The sequence below is a fragment of the Symphalangus syndactylus genome, chromosome 16 (assembly GCF_028878055.3).
Source record: "Symphalangus syndactylus isolate Jambi chromosome 16, NHGRI_mSymSyn1-v2.1_pri, whole genome shotgun sequence".
NCBI lineage: Eukaryota > Metazoa > Chordata > Mammalia > Primates > Hylobatidae > Symphalangus > Symphalangus syndactylus.
Window position 1 is genome coordinate 16183122 of NC_072438.2, and position 19225 is coordinate 16202346.

The following is a 19225-nucleotide window of genomic DNA, read 5'->3' on the forward strand; positions in this document are numbered from 1 at the left end:
CAGAATCAAAGCGGCCCTGCCCACACCCTGATCTCAGAATTCTGGCCTCCAGGATGGTGAGCAGGGAAATGTGTGCAGTGTAAGCTGCCCGGTCTGTGGGACCTTGCTATGGCAGCCCCTGGCGAATGAATACCCCACCCTGCAGCACCAGGGGTGGTAGGATTCGGGTTCTGGCAAACCTGCTGGAAGCTGGGGCCTGCTGCAGGGGCACCGTCTGTCTGGAATGGGTGGGGCCACCATGCTGGTCTTACCAGGGCCCTGAGCAGCTGCCACTGATGCTCGTCCAGGCACTGGGAGGACCCCTGCTCCAGTGCACGCTGTTCCCGCAGCTCCTGCAGGAGGTGCTTCTTCCCCGACAGCCGCATCTGCGTCAGGGTGGCCAGGGCGTTGCCACGGAGTGCCAGCCTCCGGAGGGCTGAGCGCAACAGCAGGTCATGCCCCTGCAGGACACACCGCGTGGACCTTTGAGGAAAGCAGGTGAGGGGTGGGGTCAATGCCCTTGGCTTCATGGAGCCAGTGACAAGCTCCCCAAACAGCCACAGCCCACAAGAAGCCCCTCCAAAAGGAAGCAGGTTGGAATCACCACCCTCTGCTGCCATCCTCTTAGGCATGGGTGCTCCCTGGGCACCACGCCACCATCTGCTTGTCTATTAATCTTTTTAACCTCATCACATCCTGCCGGGCTGTCCAATACATGTGTACAGCAGCCTATGGTATGCAGCCACTAGAATTAATGGTATGACTCTAAATCAGCACATCCAAAGCTGAAATCTTGAGCTATTTTTGAGTTCCTATTTCAGTGATTCATGTAAAAAAACTCAGCCTGCCAGAGAGGTTCAACATTTGGTTGTATAACTTGAGGTGTCTGCTGAGAGGCTGAGAGGTGAACAGAGGTCTGACAGTCAGCTGCCAAGAAGAGGCTGGAAAACGCTCCAGGCTTTTTGGTGGGTGCCTTCATCCTAGGAATAAAAGCCGTTCCCCACTAAGACCTAATTCAGAATCAGCTAAATTCCAACATGGGTGGAGTGAATCTTCCACTATCCGAAATTCCTGCTAGAAGTAACATAAATCCTCTCTGGAAGAAGATCGTATCATTTAAAGTCTTAAATTATCTCTACCATTTTTCATGCTTAGTGGTCATCATCCAATAAAAATACCCAGACATGCAAATAGAGGAGAATTAACTAAAAATAAAGAGAAAAACAGACAACAGAAACATGCCCACAAGATATCAGAAAACAGAATAGTCAGACATGACCTTTACACTAATTATGATTAGTATGTTCCAGAAATTAAATGATAAGATGAAGAATTTCAGCAGATAACTGGAAACTATACAAGGAATCAAATGGACATCCTAGAACTGAAAACGCAATAACTGACATGAACAACTCAGGAGATGGGTTTAGCAGCTGATAAAACATGGCTGAAGAGAGAGTGGCTGGAAGATACCTCAAAGGAAAATATCCATGCTGAACCACAGAGAAGAAAAGAATCAAAAATACAGAGTAGCATGTAAGAGACATATGGGATAAAGTGGAAAAGCCTCATAAATTCTGTCACTGGAGTCCCAGAAAGAGAGGAGGGAGAGAATGGGCAGGGGAAGATCTAAAGAGAAAACATCTGAGAATTTTCAAAAACTGATATGAAAACCCAAATATATATCAGCATGAGGATTTACATTAAACATAAATGGACTAAATATTAATGCAATTAAAAGACACAGCTTTTCAGGCTAGACAAATTCCCCAATCGCTCTGTTGTCCTCAGTATGGCTCACCAGGTGTCCCTGGTCCAAGCCTACTTATGTTTCCATCCTCTTCTTTGTTTGTTTTTGAGACGGAGTCTCACTCTGTAGCCCAGGCTGGAGTGCAATGGTGTGATCTCAGCTCACTGCAACCTCTGCCCCCGGGGCTCAACCAATTCTCATGCCTCAGTCTCCCAAGTAGCTGGGTTACAGGTACCCACCACCACGCCCAGCTAATTTTTTGTATTTTAGTAGAGACAGGGTTTCACCATGTTGCCCAGGGTGATCTTGAACTCCTGAGCTCAGGCGATCTGCCCACCTCGGCCTCCCAAAGTGCTGGGATTACAGATGTGAACCACCACACCCAGCCTCCATCCTCTTCTGATGTTTCCCTTGTATTATCCAATTCCATAGCTAGACACCTGCTTCTTGATGGCATACACAATTTGTTTTCTGCCAAGGTCTGGGCAACTAAAAAATAGTTATATCGATACCTGAAGGAAAATAAATTGAAAATCAATTCTACCAGAAGACACATGTACTTATATGTTCATTGCAGTGCTATTCACGATAGCAAAGACACAGAATCAACCTAGGTGCTCATCAATGGTGGATTGGATAAAGAAAATGTGGTATATATACACCATGGAATACTATACAGTCATAAAAAATAATGAAATCATGTTATTTGCAGTAACATGGATGCAACTGGAGGCCATTATCCTAAGGAAACTAATGTAGACACAGAAAACCAAATATTGCATGTTCTCACTTATAGGTGGGAGCTAAACATTGGGCACCTATAGATATAAGGATGGGAACAATAGACACTGGGGACTACAAGAGGGGGCCAAGTGTTAAAAAACTACCTATGGGGTGCTGCGTCCACTACCTGGGTAATGGGAGCTGTACCCCATCCTCAGCATCACCCAATATACCTTTGTAACAAACCTGCACATGTGCCCTCTGAATCTAAAATAGAAGTTGAAAAAATAAAACTAAAAAATAGCTATATCAAAAATTTTTTTCTCGGCTGGGCATGGTGGCTCACGCCTGTAATCCTAGCACTTAGGAAGGCTGAGGTGGGTGGATCATTTGAGGTTAGGAGTTTGAGACCAGCCTGGCCAACATGGTGAAACCCCATCTCTACAAAAAATACAAAAATTAGCCAGGCATGATGGCGGGCACCTGTAATCCCAGCTACTTGGGAGGCTGAAGCTGGAGAATCACTTGAACCCGGGAGGCGGAGGGAGGTTGCAGTGAGCTGAGATTGTGCCACTGGACTCTAGACTGGGCGACAGAGCGAGATTCTGTCTTGAGAAAAAAGAAAAAAAAATACACATATATATAAAAATATATACATATATATTTTTTTCTCATATGAAAGAAGGAAAAAAATACTTTCCAGCAAATTGGAAAGACCATATTGCACTAATAGTTATAGCAAAAACGTGAAAAATGAATATAAAACCTGATAATAAATTGGGAAGTGGCTGCAATTGGGCACAAGAGATCTTCTTACAATTGCTATGTAGCAATTTTTGGGGTGATAGAAATGTTCTAAATTTGGATTGTGGTGATGGGGTAGAACTCTGTAAAATTTACTAAAAATCATTGAATTGTACTCGTAAAATAAATGTATGTAAACTATACCTGAAAAAAGCTGTTTAAAAAAGTTCCTATGACAGACAACTCTATGAAATAGATATCATTAGCCCATTTTATAGATGAGGAAATCGAGACTAAGAAACATTAAGTCATTTACATTCAAAGGAAGCCAAGGGGCAGTCAGCACGCCCATTGTACAGATGAGGACGCTGAGGCCGCACGGAGCATCATGCAGGACACAAAGCCCTGGGCCTTCAGGGAGCTGTACTCACTCTTCAGTGAGGCCACCCAGTCGGCCCAAGACGCCGTGGATGGTGCCCTCGTGGTCCTCCCGCAGGTGTGTCTGCAGCACGTTGGACAGCGCACACTCCTCCATCCACACCTGAACTCAGGACAGAGGGACAGAGCAGGTATGTGGTTACTCACTTCAACAATCCTGCTTGCTTGGATTGTGCATTTTGTTTCTTGTGTGTGTGTGTTTGTTTCTTTTTTAAATCCCTTTCTGCCCCGATTTCACTAACATTTTCTCTTGTATTTTCTTCTAAAACCTTAAAATCTTTCCTATTTGCATTTAGGAAAAATGCAAATAGGAAAATTTTAAATACTCTAAATTGAAGTATCTAAAATTTGTTTTCTGTGGAGTGAGGAAGGGATCTAATTTTCTCTGGATAAATGGATAACTAATTGTCCCAACAATGTTTATTAAATAATTTATTTTTTTTCTGGCTTTCCTCTAATGCCACTTTGTCTTGTATAATTAACATATACACACACATCTGGTCCCAGCTTCTGTATTTTGTTCTATTGGTCTGTTTATTTCTGCACCAATACCATGCTTGCTAACACTGTAGCAATTAAACGTCAATGCAGCGAGGCTAGGTCCTGCCTTATCCTCTTGTTCAAAGCTGCCTTAGCTATTCTTGGTTGCTTTTCCTTTCATATGACTTTTAGGATCAGCTGGTCAAGTTTAGGGGAAAAAAGACTCTTTGGAATTTTCTCATAATTGGGTTGATTTTACAGATCAATTTGAAGAGAATCGCCATCTTTGGAAAACTGAGTTTTCCACCCCAAAACATGCCATTTCTCTCATTTTTCTTCATGCCTTCAATGACATTCTATAAACGTCTCCTTAAGCTCTTATACATATTGGTCAACTTATTTTTAGGTAGCTTATGGCTTTGATTCTTAAGATGATCTTTCTTTATCACTGGGTGTTGCTGGTATGGAGGAAATCTACTGGTTTGGGATATTGATTTTGTATGTGGTGACATTTCAGAGCAATCTTCATAGCTGTGACAGTTTGTAGATCCTTTTGGCTTTTCAATAGAGACATTCATATTATCTATCCATAAATATGGTGCATAAAATTCGATGTAGGAGCATCTGCTCATCCTAATTGACTGTGTTGTTCAGAACAGATCATTTCATGGCCTGACTTATGGTCTGATCGGTTTGTTATTTTCTGTGAGATGGGGTATTAAAATCTTCCATCATGGTTTCAATTTGTTCGTCTTTCAAGTCTGTCCAATTTTGCTTCATGTGTTTTGTGGCTAAATTGTTGAATGTTCCTCTTACACTATGTAATGACTCTCTTTATCCCTAAAAAATGTTTTCTGCCTAAAGTATAATTTGTCAGATCTTAGTATCATGCACTTTCTTTTGGTAGATATTTGCCTGGGATATTGTTTTCCTTCCCTTGACTTTCTAACTTTTGATGATCTAGCTGTGTCTCCTGTAATGCCACATAGCTAGATTAGGAAATGTGTTTTTTAGCAATCTAAATGGATCTGCTAGTATTTATTGTGACTAATGGTACGCTTGGACTTGTTTTCCACCATCTAATCTTGTGTTTTCTAGATATTATGAAATGTGCATTCTTCCCAACTTGTTTTTCTCTTTTATTGGATTCACCATTTTTAGGTGTCTAACCTGCATTTTGGGATACTTTTTTCTCTACCTTGGAAGTCACATATTCTACTTAGTTATTTTACTCTGTCAATGCACTGCAAAGGCCATCAGAGCTCCCCTAAGGCTGAACAGATTGGGTTATCACTTGATGCAGCAAGGGAGAATGTGTAGAGGGGTTAGAAAGGCCCAGGTGTGGGCTGTAGGAGGTGATTTGGGGAGGGTTTAATGAAGCCTGGCTTGGCTCAGCCAGGATGGGGTGTCTGGGCATTTCAGGGGTGGGGAGTTGGACAGTGTTCACGTTTGGTCTGTGTTCAGGTATGGTGGCAGGGTGGTCTCATTTTTGGCTCCATCTTTCATGTAACAGAGGGGCCTTATCATGTAGATGCTCGGTGGTTGGTTGTTAATAGGAGAATCCCAGGCCCAGCTGCGAGTAACAGGCTGGCTCCTGGATGGGAGGGGCTGTTCTTTTCTCTTCCACGTGATTACTCTTCAGTTTTTAAGTTGTATATTTAATTTGTAAATATAAAGTTAATACTTCTGCCCTCCCCCAGACTAGAAGGAGAAATAGGATTCCAGTGTTCTCTCTGCTCTTGGATACTGCTCTTCATTATTTTGGTTCTGCACTGTCTTCTAAACTCTTCATCTAAACTGCTCATTTCTAAACTCTTCAGTTCATTGTTTGAATCATCAATGTTCCTTTGCCCAGTATTATTTCTTATTTCCCTCACTCCCTCTGTTCTCACTGTTTAAAAATTGTCTATTTTATTTCTATAGAATTAGATATCTCTTCTACTCCTATAGGACTTTGTCATCCTATTCTCCATGTCTCTTCTTCTGTATTTTCCATCTCTTTAGATCTCTGAGCTGTATTCTGGGACCACCTTCTCACATTTATCTTCTAGTTCGCACATTGTTTCTTTAGCCACAATTTAATCTGCTATTCTATTAACTAATCCAATTAGATTTCTGTTTTCATTACTATAATTTTTTCTTTTTGAGATGGAGTCTTGCTCTGTTGCCCAGGCTAAGTGATCTCCTGTGAGATCTCGGCTCACTGCAAGCTTCACCTCCCGGGTTCAAGTGATTCTCCTGCCTCAGCCTCTCGAGTAGCTGGGATTACAAGCACCCACCACCACGCCCAGTTAATGTTTTGTATTTTTAGTAGAGACAGGGTTTCTCCATGTTGGACAGGCTGGTCTTGAACTCCTGACCTCAAGTGATCCATCTGCCTCGGCCTCCCAAGTGCTGAGATTACAGGCGTGAGCTACCACTCCCGGCCTCATGACTATAATCTTCATTCATAAAGTATATTTTTTCAGTGCCTTGTCTTGTTTCATAGTGTCTTATTTTTAGGGCTATTAATCTCCTCTGTTTTGAAAAGAACACACGTTACAAGCACATTCCAATGAAGTCCAAGGTCACACAGCTAATAAACAGTGGGGCAGGAACTGAAATCTACATCTTTCTGTCTCCAAAGCTGAAATATTTTCTAAATCCACCATGCTCCTCCCTGACGATCTGACATCACCAGATGCACCTAACTCAGCAAGACCATTCTACAACCAAGGACTCCATCCTTAAGGTGAGAATCCGTCCCTTTTCCATGGCTTTGTAAAAGGCTCTACCTCTGGCATCCTGGAGATGGCGCATGCTGCATTTGGAATGCAAATTAAACACGGAGGCCTGGACAGAAGCACTTGTAGCCTAGACTTCAGTTCTGGTGGACGCTGTGATTCATAGCACCTGCACTTAACTCTCACAAAACTACACTGTGCTATCTGGAACATTTCATTAAATCCCATCTCTGACTCCTCTTGTGAGAAGTTTACAATAATCTGTCAGAGTGCTAGGGAAACCAGAACGTTCTAGAAAATTCTGCACGGTCGTCGTCTTTTTTTTTTTTTTTTTTTGAGATGGAGTCTCACTCTGTCGCCCAGGCTGGAGTGAGGTGCTACGATCTCAGCTTGCTGCAACCTCCGCTTCCCGAGTTGAAGTGATTCTCCTGCCTCAGCCTCCCAAGTAGCTGGGATTACTGGTGCATGCCACCACGCCCGACTCATTTTTGTATTTTTAGTAGAGATGGGGTTTCACTATGTTGGCCAGGCTGGTCTTGAACTCTCAATCTCAGGCGACCTACCCGCCTCGGCCTCCCAAAGTGCTGGGATTACAGGTGTGAGCCACCATGCTTGGCCAGTCTTGATTCTTTGAAAGGTGAGTCTGCATTGCCACTAAAGTATATAGGGGTCTTTGCTGTGTGTTTTGAGAATGCAGCTTAAACTAGCAACAGGATTCGATGATGATCGATAAGGTCAAGATCTCTGGACCAGATGGTGCCTGCAGCTGTTACACAAACCCCTTCAGCATCATCAAATGCAGGCTTGTAAATGCTTACATTCAGAAGAAGTGCTTCCTCGGGCTAGAGTGCTGGTCATTGCTGCCAGGTCATTTTGTGGCCTCAAGTAAGTTTTACTCTTTGTTTCAAACTCTCATGTATTATGGGGAGAAAGGGAAAGAGCTATTGATTGATGCCTAATATGTGCTGAAAGTTTGTTAGTGTCCTCCAAGAAACAGGGAGGGTTTTTAGGTGGGGTGGACTCTACAATCAACTCCCGAGGCAAACACTGGAGTGCTGGGGGTGAGGGGGGCATTGCAGTTTTAAACAGCATGGTCAGAGTAGGCCTCGCTGTGAAGGTGACATGGAGCAAAGACCCAGAGCAGGACGGAGTGAGGCAGGAGCACGCCCAGAAAGCCAGAGGAGTGCAAGGAACCAGCGGGGCTGGGGGCAGCATGCAGGTGCAGTCAGAAGGCAGCCAGGACCTGACATGGTGGGCTTTGCAGAGTGTGGCGAGGACTCTGGCTTTTATGCTGTGTGAAATGAGAAGCCATTGGGGGTTCTGCAGAGAAGCAACATGATGTGACTTAGTGTTCCCTATCAAATCTATTGTGCTGATGACTGTAAGATGCCCAATTATTTCCGGTATCACTAACAGAGAAAAGTCACTGCCAATTAAATTAAAATGTATCTTGATTTCAGGGATGTTAAAACATTTTTAAATATGTATCCTAAAAATTAGTGGCATATAGGATGTCTTAAAACAGGGATGTCCAATCTTTTGACTTCCCTGGGCCACACTGGAAGAACTGACTTGAGCCACACATAGAATGCACTAACACGAATGATAGCTCATGAGCTAAAACAGATGCAAAAAAATCTCATGATGTTTTAAGAAAGTTTATGAATTTGTGTTGGGCTGCATGCAGCCTGTGGGTTGGACAAGCTTGTCTTAAAAGTATCACTCTGGCTGGGGGTTGAGAATGGAGGTAGAGCAGTTGGTCAGCTGTTGCAGTAACCCAGACAAGAGTGGTTTTGACCAGGGTGCTAAGAGGGGAGGTGCTGAATAGTGGTCACATTCAGGATTAGACTGAAGGCAAAACCAATGGGATTTCTTGTCAACCAATGTAGGGTGTGAAAGAAAGAGGAGTCAAGGATGACCCCAAGGTTTTTGCCCCAATTTAGTAGAAAAATGGAGGAAGGCTGTGGGTAAGGCAGGTTGGCAGGAAGAACAACAGCTGTTTTTGACACACCAATTTCTCATGTCTGTCAATCATCTAACTGGAGACTTCACGTAGATATGAGTTCAGGAATGATCCTGAGCTCAGCGTATAAATTTGGAAGCTGTTGGCTCTCAGTCCAGCGACCTTGAGGAACTGAAACCTGACAAGAGCCATGTAAGTGAGCACAGAAGTGACTCTTCTCCAGTCAAGCCTTCAGATGAGACTCTGGCCCCAGCCCAGAGATTGGATGTGGCCTTGTGAGAGGCCCTGAACAAAGGGCCCAGTTAAACTGTGCCTGGACCCCTGACCCACAGAAATTGAGAGACAGTAAGTGCATGTTGTTTTAAGCTTCTAGTTTGGGGGTTACTTGTTACACAGCATTAGAAAACTAATACAGATGGTGTGTGACTGGATGGGATCACTGAAACAGTGCATGTAGATAAAGAAGAGGACTGAAGACTGCACCCCAGGGCTCTCCAGTGTTCAGAAATTAAGGAGCTGGGAAGGGGCCAGCAAAGGAGACTGAGAAGGAGAAAGAAGTGGGCTGGGAGGAGAAGCAAGAGAGTCAAGCGGGTGTTTCAAGGAGGAGGGAAGAGACCAACTTGGCCAAACGCCACCACTGAGTCCAGTAAGAGGAGGCCTGAAAGCTCAGCACAGAGGAGAGCAGACTTGGTGAGGAAATGATGAAAACCACCTGGAGTGGGGTGCAGAGAGAGAGGGAGACGAGAGTGAGGTGGGGAACCAGGATTCAAACTCAGACAGACTGCCTCTAGCACTGGTGTTCTTTACTGTTATGCTAAGGAGTGCACCAACTGCCACATTCCCTGCCCCACTCCTACCCGCTGGTGTGTTAGTTTCCTGTGGCTGCTGTAACACATTATTACAAATTTGTTGGCTTAAAACAACACTTACTACCTTACACTTCTGGAGATCGGAGGCCTGAAATGAGGGTCGGCAGGTCTGCGCTCCTCCCCGAGGGTCTGGAGCAGAATCCATTTTCTTGCCTTTTCCAGTTCCTAGAGGGCACTTGCATTCCCGGGCTCACCGTCCCTTCCTCCATCCTCAAGTCCAGCAATGGCTGCAGAGTCTTCCTCACTGCCTCACTCTGGCACTGCTGCTCCTTTTGCACTTATAAGGACCCTTGTGATGACATGGGGCCCAGACAGATCATCGGGAGAATATCCCCATCTCACGATCCTTTGCTTAATCACATTTGCAAAGTCCTTTTTGCCTTGTAACCAGACATATTCACGGGTTTTAGGGATCAGGATGTGGGCCTCTTTAGGGAGCCATTATAGCTGCCTACAGCAAGGGGACTGGGAGAAGCCCAGAAATCTGCATTAGAGCAGATTACATTTTGAGAAACACCATTCTACAACCTGTTCCAACGGCGTAATTCACAAATTCCATAATTTTTAACAACTTCCCTGAGCAATGGGATATGAAACGACCACTGTCTTTTTGGATAGAAAACAATGTGGGAAAGGCAATTTGTGTTTTTGATTTTCCATGAATAGCTTCGCTGGTGCTTTTCTTCTCATGACTAATATTCATCTAAACGACAGAGAGCTCATTTCTCTTTTTTTCATCAATGAGGAAATATGGCAGGTGGATCTCTAACTATGGTGCGTTATTTTCTTTTTTTTTGAAACGGAGTCTTGCTCGGTCGCACAGGCTAGAGTGCAGTGGCGCGATCTCAGCTCACTGCAAACTCCACCTCCCGGGTTCACGCCATTCTCCTGCCTCAGCCTCCCGAGTAGCTGGGACTACAGGCGCCCACCACCATGCTTGGCTAATTTTTGTATTTTTAGTAGAGATGGGGTTTCACCATGTTAGCCAGGATGGTCTCGATCTCCTGACCTCATGATCCGCCGCCTTGGCCTCCCAAAGTGCTGGGATTATAGGTGTGAGCCACCGTGCCCAGCTATCATATGTTAATGTAAGGCAGTTAAGTAATCAGTAAATTAACTATGACATAGACACCTTGAGAAAACAGTCTTGGGTCATACTTATGCAATCAGTTGATGAGGTCATTAACTCTCCTGCTTGCTTCCTGCATGCAAAACTCAGCCAGAAACCTTCCCCACACGCCAAGAAAAATTCACAATCATATGCTCACAAAGTAAACAAATAAAACATTAAAAACAGAGCTGTGCATAGTCTACTATTTGCCTAAAATAACTTAAGACTCCTAACCAGGGAGTTTTAGATGAATCATAGGTGTTTTGTCAGAAATGAAATTCTGGATTCCTTCACTGTCAATACCATTAAATGATTCAATAGATATTGTGCAAAAGGTCTTTACTTGCATTATCTCAATGCAATCATTTGGATATTGTGACCCTTAGTTTTCACATAGAAGCTGGAGTTCTGAGGTATTTTTAGCAAGTTGTGTAAAATCACAGAGTTGCAAGAGGTCAGCTCACTGGCTAAAGTCACACAGCCCATTAATGTGTCTGCTCTGGCTCAAACCCATGTCTTAGGCTTCTGAGGTTAGAGGCCTGGCTGCAAAACCACAATGGTCTCTAAAAGGCCCCTACACTCATTTAGTGGGTCCACTTCAGAGGCCCATTAGGTTCACCTGGTTTCTAGGACACTGAGGCCCAGGTCCTCCTCCCTCCCCAAAGACTGTAAATGAATTGGTCTGTGGCCCAGGATTTGGAATGAATTGGATGAATTCAGCTTCATTTAGATCCCTTAGAAGAATACAGGGCAAAGGCAACACTGTAATCATTTCCAAAGCTGCATTATTGTTGCTGGAAATGCAACAAGTTTTCCCGAGCATTTACCATATTGCAGCCACTGGGCTGAAAATCAGGGTTGCCGTCCTCAAGGAACTCATAGCCAAATGCAGGAGACAGACAAGTCACCTACGACAGGGCAACCGGATGCCACTGACAGAGGACTGAATGAACTAGAAGGAGGTCTAAGAATTCATTCGGGCAGGCAACTAGGCCCTGTGCCTGTCCCCACAGCTGTGAGTGGTCATGTATTCACACAATGCTTTCCTTTATCTACTTTGTACCTTCTATTGCCCCAAGGAATTGTTTTAGGAAACCTCTTTTAGATGGATGCATCAGTCAGACTGGTCTTTTGTAACTAATTGCAAACCCAACTTAAAGAAACAAGGCTTGTTTCTGACAATAAGCATGTAGGGGCGGGCGGTTCAGGGCTGCGGCAATGGCTCAACAGCATCGCCAGGGGCTTGGGGCTAAGACTGCTCCACAATCTGGAGCCCACCAGGCTCACGCAGGCTGCCTCTAGGGCAGACAAAGGCTGATGCACCTCCAGGCCTCCCGTGCATTCTAGGAAGGAAGAATGGGACACTGAAGAAGGGGGCTGCTCCAAGCAAAACCGGCTTTGTTAACAGGAAACAGAAGCCCTTTGCCTTGTTTCAAAGGCCAGAGCAGTGTCACTCAGCCATGGCTAGTTGCAAGGGATATGGATATTGAGGATGTTAGTTTCACAGCCTCTAGAGGGCTGAAGGCAGGGGAGAAAGGACTGGCGGGTGGTCTTGGTGGATGCTGAATTTGGAAATGCCTTCTTTAACAGTTTTTAATTTTTTAAAGATAAAATCAATGTGGGCTGGGCACAATGGCTCATGCCTGTAATCCCAGCACTTTGGGAGGCTGAGGTGGGCAGATCACTTGAATTCAGGAGTTTGAGATCAGCCTGGCCACCATGGTGAAACTCCTTCTCTACTAAAAATACAAAAATTAGCCAGGCGTGGTGGCATGCGCCTGTAATCCCAGCTACTCGGGAGACTGAGGCAGGAGAATTGCTTGAACCTGGGAGGCGGAGGTTGCAGTGAGCCAAGATCACACCATTGCACTCCAGCCTGGGCAACAGAGCATGATTCCATCTCCAAAAAAAAAAAAAAAAAAATCAATGTGTATTGTATTAGTTTCCTATTGCTGCTGTTCCACATTGCTACAAGCTGTGGCTGAAAACAACACAAATCTACCATCTTACAGTTTTGAGGCCAGAAGGCTGAAATGGGTCTTAATGGGTTAAAATCAAGGTGTCAGCAAGGCTACACTCTTTTCTGGAGGCTATAGGGGAGAATGTGTTCCTTGACCTTTCCAGCTTCTAGAACCAGCCAGAGTTCCTAGGCTCACAGCCACACCATTCCGACCTCTGCTTAGAACATCAACCCTCCTTCTCTGACTCCCACCCTTCTGCCTATCTCCTGTAAGAACCCTTGCAATTACGCTGGGATCACCAGGATAACCCACAAACATCCCTACCTCAAAATCCTTTACTCCACTGCACCTGCCTTTTGCCCTGTAAGGGAACACAGCATAGATATCTTTGAGGGGTCACGATTCTGTCTCAGCATAAATCCATGGTCTTAATAATCAGACTCTCATGGAAAAACAGGAGTCTTGTGTGTGCCACTTCCCCCACCCCCACTGAGCCCACTCCCTGTTAACCTCTTTCCTTCCTGCCATTTGGTTGGCTACTTATTTCTCTCATTCTAAGGAACAAGCTTTGCTGTTCTTCTTGATCGATCAACTTAAGGTATGATCTCCGACTTCCTGTTGAGGGAGATGAGGGCTCTGCTCTCTCATCCCGCCCCTGTGGTGGGCCATTGTGAAAGGGATGCAACAGTCATCTCCATAGAGCACCTACAGTAGGCACTAGTGGGTGTTCAGGATGTGAGATCTCTCACGCTTCTTCATGTGTTTCTAAAATGCAGACCCCAGCCCCTGGGTTCCCAAATGCCCGCACCTGCTGGTCTTGCTCTAGGAGCTCCTGGAAGAGTTTCCACTGCTGCCTCCGGAAGCGATCTGACTTCCCCAGCTGCCAGGCAGCGTTCTCCTGGACTTCCTGCCTCAAGTAGTCACACTCTTCCGGGGGGAGGCCAGTCATGCCAGGGAGCGTCTGAAGGAACAGGGCGTCCACGAACTTCTGGAAAGTGTCCACGGTGCTGCAGTACAGCTCCTGAAGCCGAGAACCACAGATGGGGTTACAGGTCATGGCAGGACCCCGTGTGGGGCCTGAGCTGCTCTCTGCCTCTCCTCCACAAGCCTCCCGCAAGACACAAGGAGATCCACAGACAGGAACTCTCAAGTCACACGTATGCAAGCATGCACAGACACACATACAAGTAACTCCCCCACATGCACACACACTTGTACACACAGACACATGCACATTACTCATACACATATGCATGCAGACACAGGCACATATACACACATGCACACACACACGAACACATGCACACTTTCGTTCACATTTGACCCATGCACACACTCCTACATACATCCATGCATAGACAAGTGCACACACACTCACATGAATCACACATAGACTCATACATACTTGCACATATAGACACACTCCTACACACACACACACGCACAGCCCTGGGATGCACCCGTCACCTTAGAGCCCTCTCAGCCCCACTCAGCCAAGCTTCACACCTGCTCTCCTCGCCAAGTTTCACACCTGCTATCCTTGCCAAGCTTTGCACCTGCTCTCCTTGCCAAGCTTCGCACCTGCTCTCCTCCCCCAGTGAGCTCTCCATCTCTGGCATCTCCTCAAAACCATCATTAGGGCCTCCCCTGGGTCACTGTCTAGATTATTTTTACAATCCCCACTGGTCTCTTTGTCTTCCCTTCCACCCTCCATGCTTAAGTGAGTTATTTCCATAAACTTCACGTCTTATCATGAGTCCTCCTGGCTCAAATAACGTGCAAGACCTCTGTTCCCCTCACACTCAGGATCACCCAGCAGGGCTTCCGGGCAGCTCAGAGATGGCCCCGGCTGTCCTGCCTCTTGTCTCATCATTCTGTTGCCTTCATCCCACCTCCCCCACCCCAATATCTTTCTAAAAACTATGAAAAACAAACCCACACCACAATAATAATATTAAACACCTGTGAATCCACCACTCACATCTTTTTTTTTTTTTCATTTAAAACATGGAAGTGGGAGGCTGAGGCAGGAGAATGGCGTGAAACTGGGAGGTCGAGCTTGCAGTGAGCCAAGATTGTGCCACTGCACTCCAGCCTGGGCGACAGAGCGAGACTTGGTCAAAAAAAACATGGAACCTTACAGATAGCTGGGCATGGTGGCTCATGCTCGTAATCAATCCCAGCACTTTGGGAAGCTGAGGTGCGTAGATCACCTGAGGTTGGGAGTTGGAGACCAGCCTGGCCAACACGGTGAAACCCTGTCTCCCCTAAAAAATAGAAAAATTAGCCGGGCATGGTGGCGCATGTCTGTAATCCCAGCTACTTGGGAGGCTGAGGAAGGAGAATCACTTGAAGCTGGCCCAGGTTGCAGTGAGCTGAGATTGTGTCACTGTGCTCCAACTTGGGTGACAGAGAGAGACTCCATCTCAAAAAATATAAAAACAAAAACAAAAAACGTGGAACTTTACAGGTTAAGTTGGAATTCTTTATGGCTCCCTGCAATCTTTCCCCTCCCTCTCAGCCTCAGACAGCCATCCCCATGAATGCAGTGACCCTCTCTCCAGTTTACAGGTCTCTACTTCCCCTGCATATCATGTTCATAAAGGTGGCTTTTGGTGTGTGTGTTCATTCACCCATAAATGGCATCTCATTGCATGTTTCATCATGCAGATGCTTTTTGTTTTGAGACAGGATCTCCCTCTGTCGCCCAGGCTGGAGTTCAGGGGTGTGATCACGCCCTCGACTTCCTGGGCTCAGGTGACCCTCTCACCTCAGCCTCCCAAATAGCTGGGACTATAGGAGTGTATGCCACTATGCCTGGCTCATTTTTTATATTTTTTTGTGGAGACGAGGTTTTGCTATGTTGCTCAGGCTGCTCTCGAACTCCTGAGCTCAAATGATCTGCCTGCCTTGACCTCCCAAAGTGCTGGGATTACAGGTGTGGGCCACCGCGCCCAGCCCAGGAGCTTTTTAAAGCCACTCCTTTTGCCCCATCTCCAATCACTTCACACCTACAATGGACTCCTCACCCTGAAAATCCCTCCAAAATAATCCCTTCTCTGGAGCCTCCCCTGGGCCACTAACATGGGCATTTCTGACCCCAAGCTCCCACCAGCTGTTTGGTTAGCCTACCAGGGTATCTAAGCCACAGTTTATCTGTCATCCCCCTAGACCACAGCTCCCTGAGATAGCAGCTTTGTCGCGCTAGGGTCTGCACCCACATCTCATATCCTCCCCAACCAAGCACGTGCTGGCAGTCCCTGAATACGCCATGCCCCAACACAAATAGAGCACCCACGTTCCCCTCTGCCCAGAAACTCTCCTCACATGTTCCAAAAATCAATTCGAGGTATCCTTTTCTGGCAAGGCACCCTGACCACAGGGTCTCATTAGGTGCAATGTGGCTTAGCTGAACATCTGCTTTCCTTCCTGGAGTCTGGAATCTTGGTACATGACAGGAAGGAGATGTGCCCGTATGACTGATCCCAACAGAATCCCTGGACTCTAAGCTCAAGATAGCTTCCCTGGTAGACAACATTTCACACATGGTGCCACAACTCATGTGAATTAAGTGCATCCTGTGTGACTCCATGGGGAGAGGATTCTGGAAACTTGTGCCTGGTTTCCTCTGGATTTTACCCCTTGTAGCTTTTCCCTTTGCTGATTTTGCTTTGAATCCTTTCACTGCAATAAGTCTTAGCCATGGGTACAACTACAGGCTGAGTCCATGAGCTGTCCTAGTGAACCACTGAACCTGGTCATCTTAAGGACCCCTGAAGAGGTGCCCCTCCTTTGCTGCTGCCCTTCCAGCACTCACCACCCTTTGCAGGCACTGGTTGTATGATTGTCCTTCTCATGGACAAGACCACAGAGTTTCCTCTTACCACCTTTGCATTTGCAGGGCCTAGCAGAGTCCCCAGAAAATGACAGGTGATAATAAATATAATTGTTAAGAATTACTAATTTGAGTCAAGAACACTGTTTTTGCATAATATCACTCAATCCATACAACAGTTCAATCAAGGCATTCTATTATAATTATCATCATTTACAAATGAGGAAACTGAGGCACAGAGAAGATGAGTCACTGGAACACAGTTTATAGATGGTAGGTCCTGGCCATTGGACTCTTGGACTCATACCCTTAGCCAGTGTGCTACATGGATAATTGGTTTTTTGAAAGGAAAATAAACATAGTCCCACACATACACTTAGTATGGTGAATGTACCTAGGTCATACTTGCTGTGCTCAATGAATATAAGTTAAATTTCATTCAAATTAATGTTAATTCAACCTAATGAATGCCACACTCTTAAGCTCACGGCCAACCCTGACTTTGGTCAGAATAAAGTGATCATGACAAGGGCATATGGAACCCACATTCTTTTAAAAGATTTAGAGATTATATTTCTGATATGGCTAACCAGATAACTTGGACCAATCTTTTCACTAGGGGTGAATGAAAAAGATAAGTGGACAAAATAATTATTAAATCTTCATAAAAGTTGCAAAGAGCTAACAAGATTGTGACGAGTACATGGGCCAAGGTCTAAGAAGACACATCTGGAGGGACATGCCCAGCCTTTGGGCTGCTTTTACCTAGGGAGTGTTGGTTGATTCAGAGGGGATGGCTGAACAGCTGAGCAGGCCTTTTGATAGCCTGAAGCTGTCAGGGGACCAAAGTTCAAGTTCATTGTTCATTATGGGTGGGGGCCCGGTAAACCATTCCACACTTAGGGTTGGTATCCAAAAAGCCACACTGGAGAAATATTAGTAAAATGGAAGGGAACCAGTCCAGACTCATTATAAAAACTGTAACCTGGAGTCAAGTTATTTAGATTGCCCAGGATATTTTAAGCCCTGACTTTGAATTAAGGTGACCCTGGATCACTAGAGGTGCTGATATCTGACAAAAGCAAAGGAAAATCCTCTTTGGAGAAGGACAGTATCACTATATACCTGAAAATATTTCTACAAATAAATGTGCAATTTGAAATATAGTACACAAAATATAAACAGACACATGAGGAGATAAGGTAACATGCTCAAAGACCTACACAAACAACGGGCATCAGAAACAAACCCACAGGTACTTCAGAGAGTAATTACAAGTCAGCATGTAATTACAAGACATGGTCTTTAAAATATCAATGCTTACTATGCTCATGAAGTTAAAAACCACTCTTAAACCTTTAAGTAAGGAGCTGGAAATTATAAAAGTAACACTACTTAGTTTAAAAAGAGCCAACTAGCAGTTCTAGAATTGAAAAATATTGTACAATATTAAGAACTCAATGTACAGGTTTAATAGCAGTTTAGGTGCAGCTGAAGAGAGAATTAGCACACTGGAAAATAGATCAGAAGAAACTAGCAGAACAAAGCAAGGAGAGACTAAAGGATGGAAAATATGGAGGAAAAGATAATGACAGAACATACAATGGGAAGGTGCAACATGTTAAATTGGAGTCTCGGAAGGATTGGAGGGAAAGTCTGGGTAGAAGCAGTATTTGAAGAGATAATGAAATTTCCAAAACTGATGGAAGAAATGTACAGACGAGGAAACTGAGGCTTCCTCTTTACATGTAAAAGAGAAGTTAAAAAGTTGCACAAGTTTACACACAGCTCTGACCGCTGGGTTCCAGTGCCCATGACCTTGATGCTACTCAGGTAAATATTTTTTAAAGAATGAATGAGTGAATGAATGAATAAATGAAGAGCCAGCATCTAGTAAACACAAGGTCACTTTTTGCTACATGAATAGCAGATAAAATAGTCTTTAAGAAAAACAAAACAAAATATGACTAGACACAAAGGGGTCATTTCCTAATGCTGCTAAAAGGTTTAATTCACTGGAAAAATGAAAAAGTCATAAATTTGTATGTAGTTAATAACATTACCAAATCAATGAAATTTGCCAAATTAACAGAATAAAGGAGAAAAATATTACACCGATTACCTCAGTAGAGGAAGATAAAGGCATTTTACAAAATTTAATTGCTATGCCTGAGAAACACACTTAGCAAATTAGGAATGGAAAGAAACTTCCTTAACTTGATTAAAGAAAAAAACAACAGCTATATTACATATTGTACCTAATGGTAGGAACCACAAAGCAATATTAAGAAAAACTAAATTAAATATGACCTAAATAAATGTAGCAATATACCATGTTTCTGGATTGGAAGACTTGATATTGTAAAGACATTAATTCTCCTCAAATTGACCTATAAATTCCAAATCTTAATCAATAACTATATGGGATATAAATTGAAGCTACACATACTCTTTAATCCAGTAATTCCACTCTTTGGTATATCCAAGAGTAATATATACACACAGCTTCTACAAGAAAGTTCACATCAGCCAATGTGTAATAGGCTAACACAAGAAGACCCCAAAGCCCATCACTTGTAGGATAGGTAAATGTATAGCAGTGTATTTATACAACACAACACTCCACAGCAATGAGGAAGAATGAGCTAC

At 44.4% G+C, this 19225-nt stretch overlaps 1 protein-coding gene across 5 annotated transcripts in view; it reads right to left on the reverse strand.

Moving 5' to 3' along the window:
* The window catches only part of EVC (EvC ciliary complex subunit 1), a 120035-nt gene that overhangs the window by 29970 nt on the left and 70840 nt on the right, over positions 1–19225 (reverse strand). For all 5 annotated transcript variants that reach the window (XM_055245432.2, XM_063619725.1, XM_063619726.1 and 2 more), the window contains exons 12-14: positions 13550–13762; positions 3628–3737; positions 252–462 (exon numbers count right to left, since the gene is read on the reverse strand). In XM_055245432.2, coding sequence (XP_055101407.1) covers positions 252–462; positions 3628–3737; positions 13550–13762 — 534 coding nt within the window. The remainder of the gene's footprint in view (positions 1–251; positions 463–3627; positions 3738–13549; positions 13763–19225) is intronic.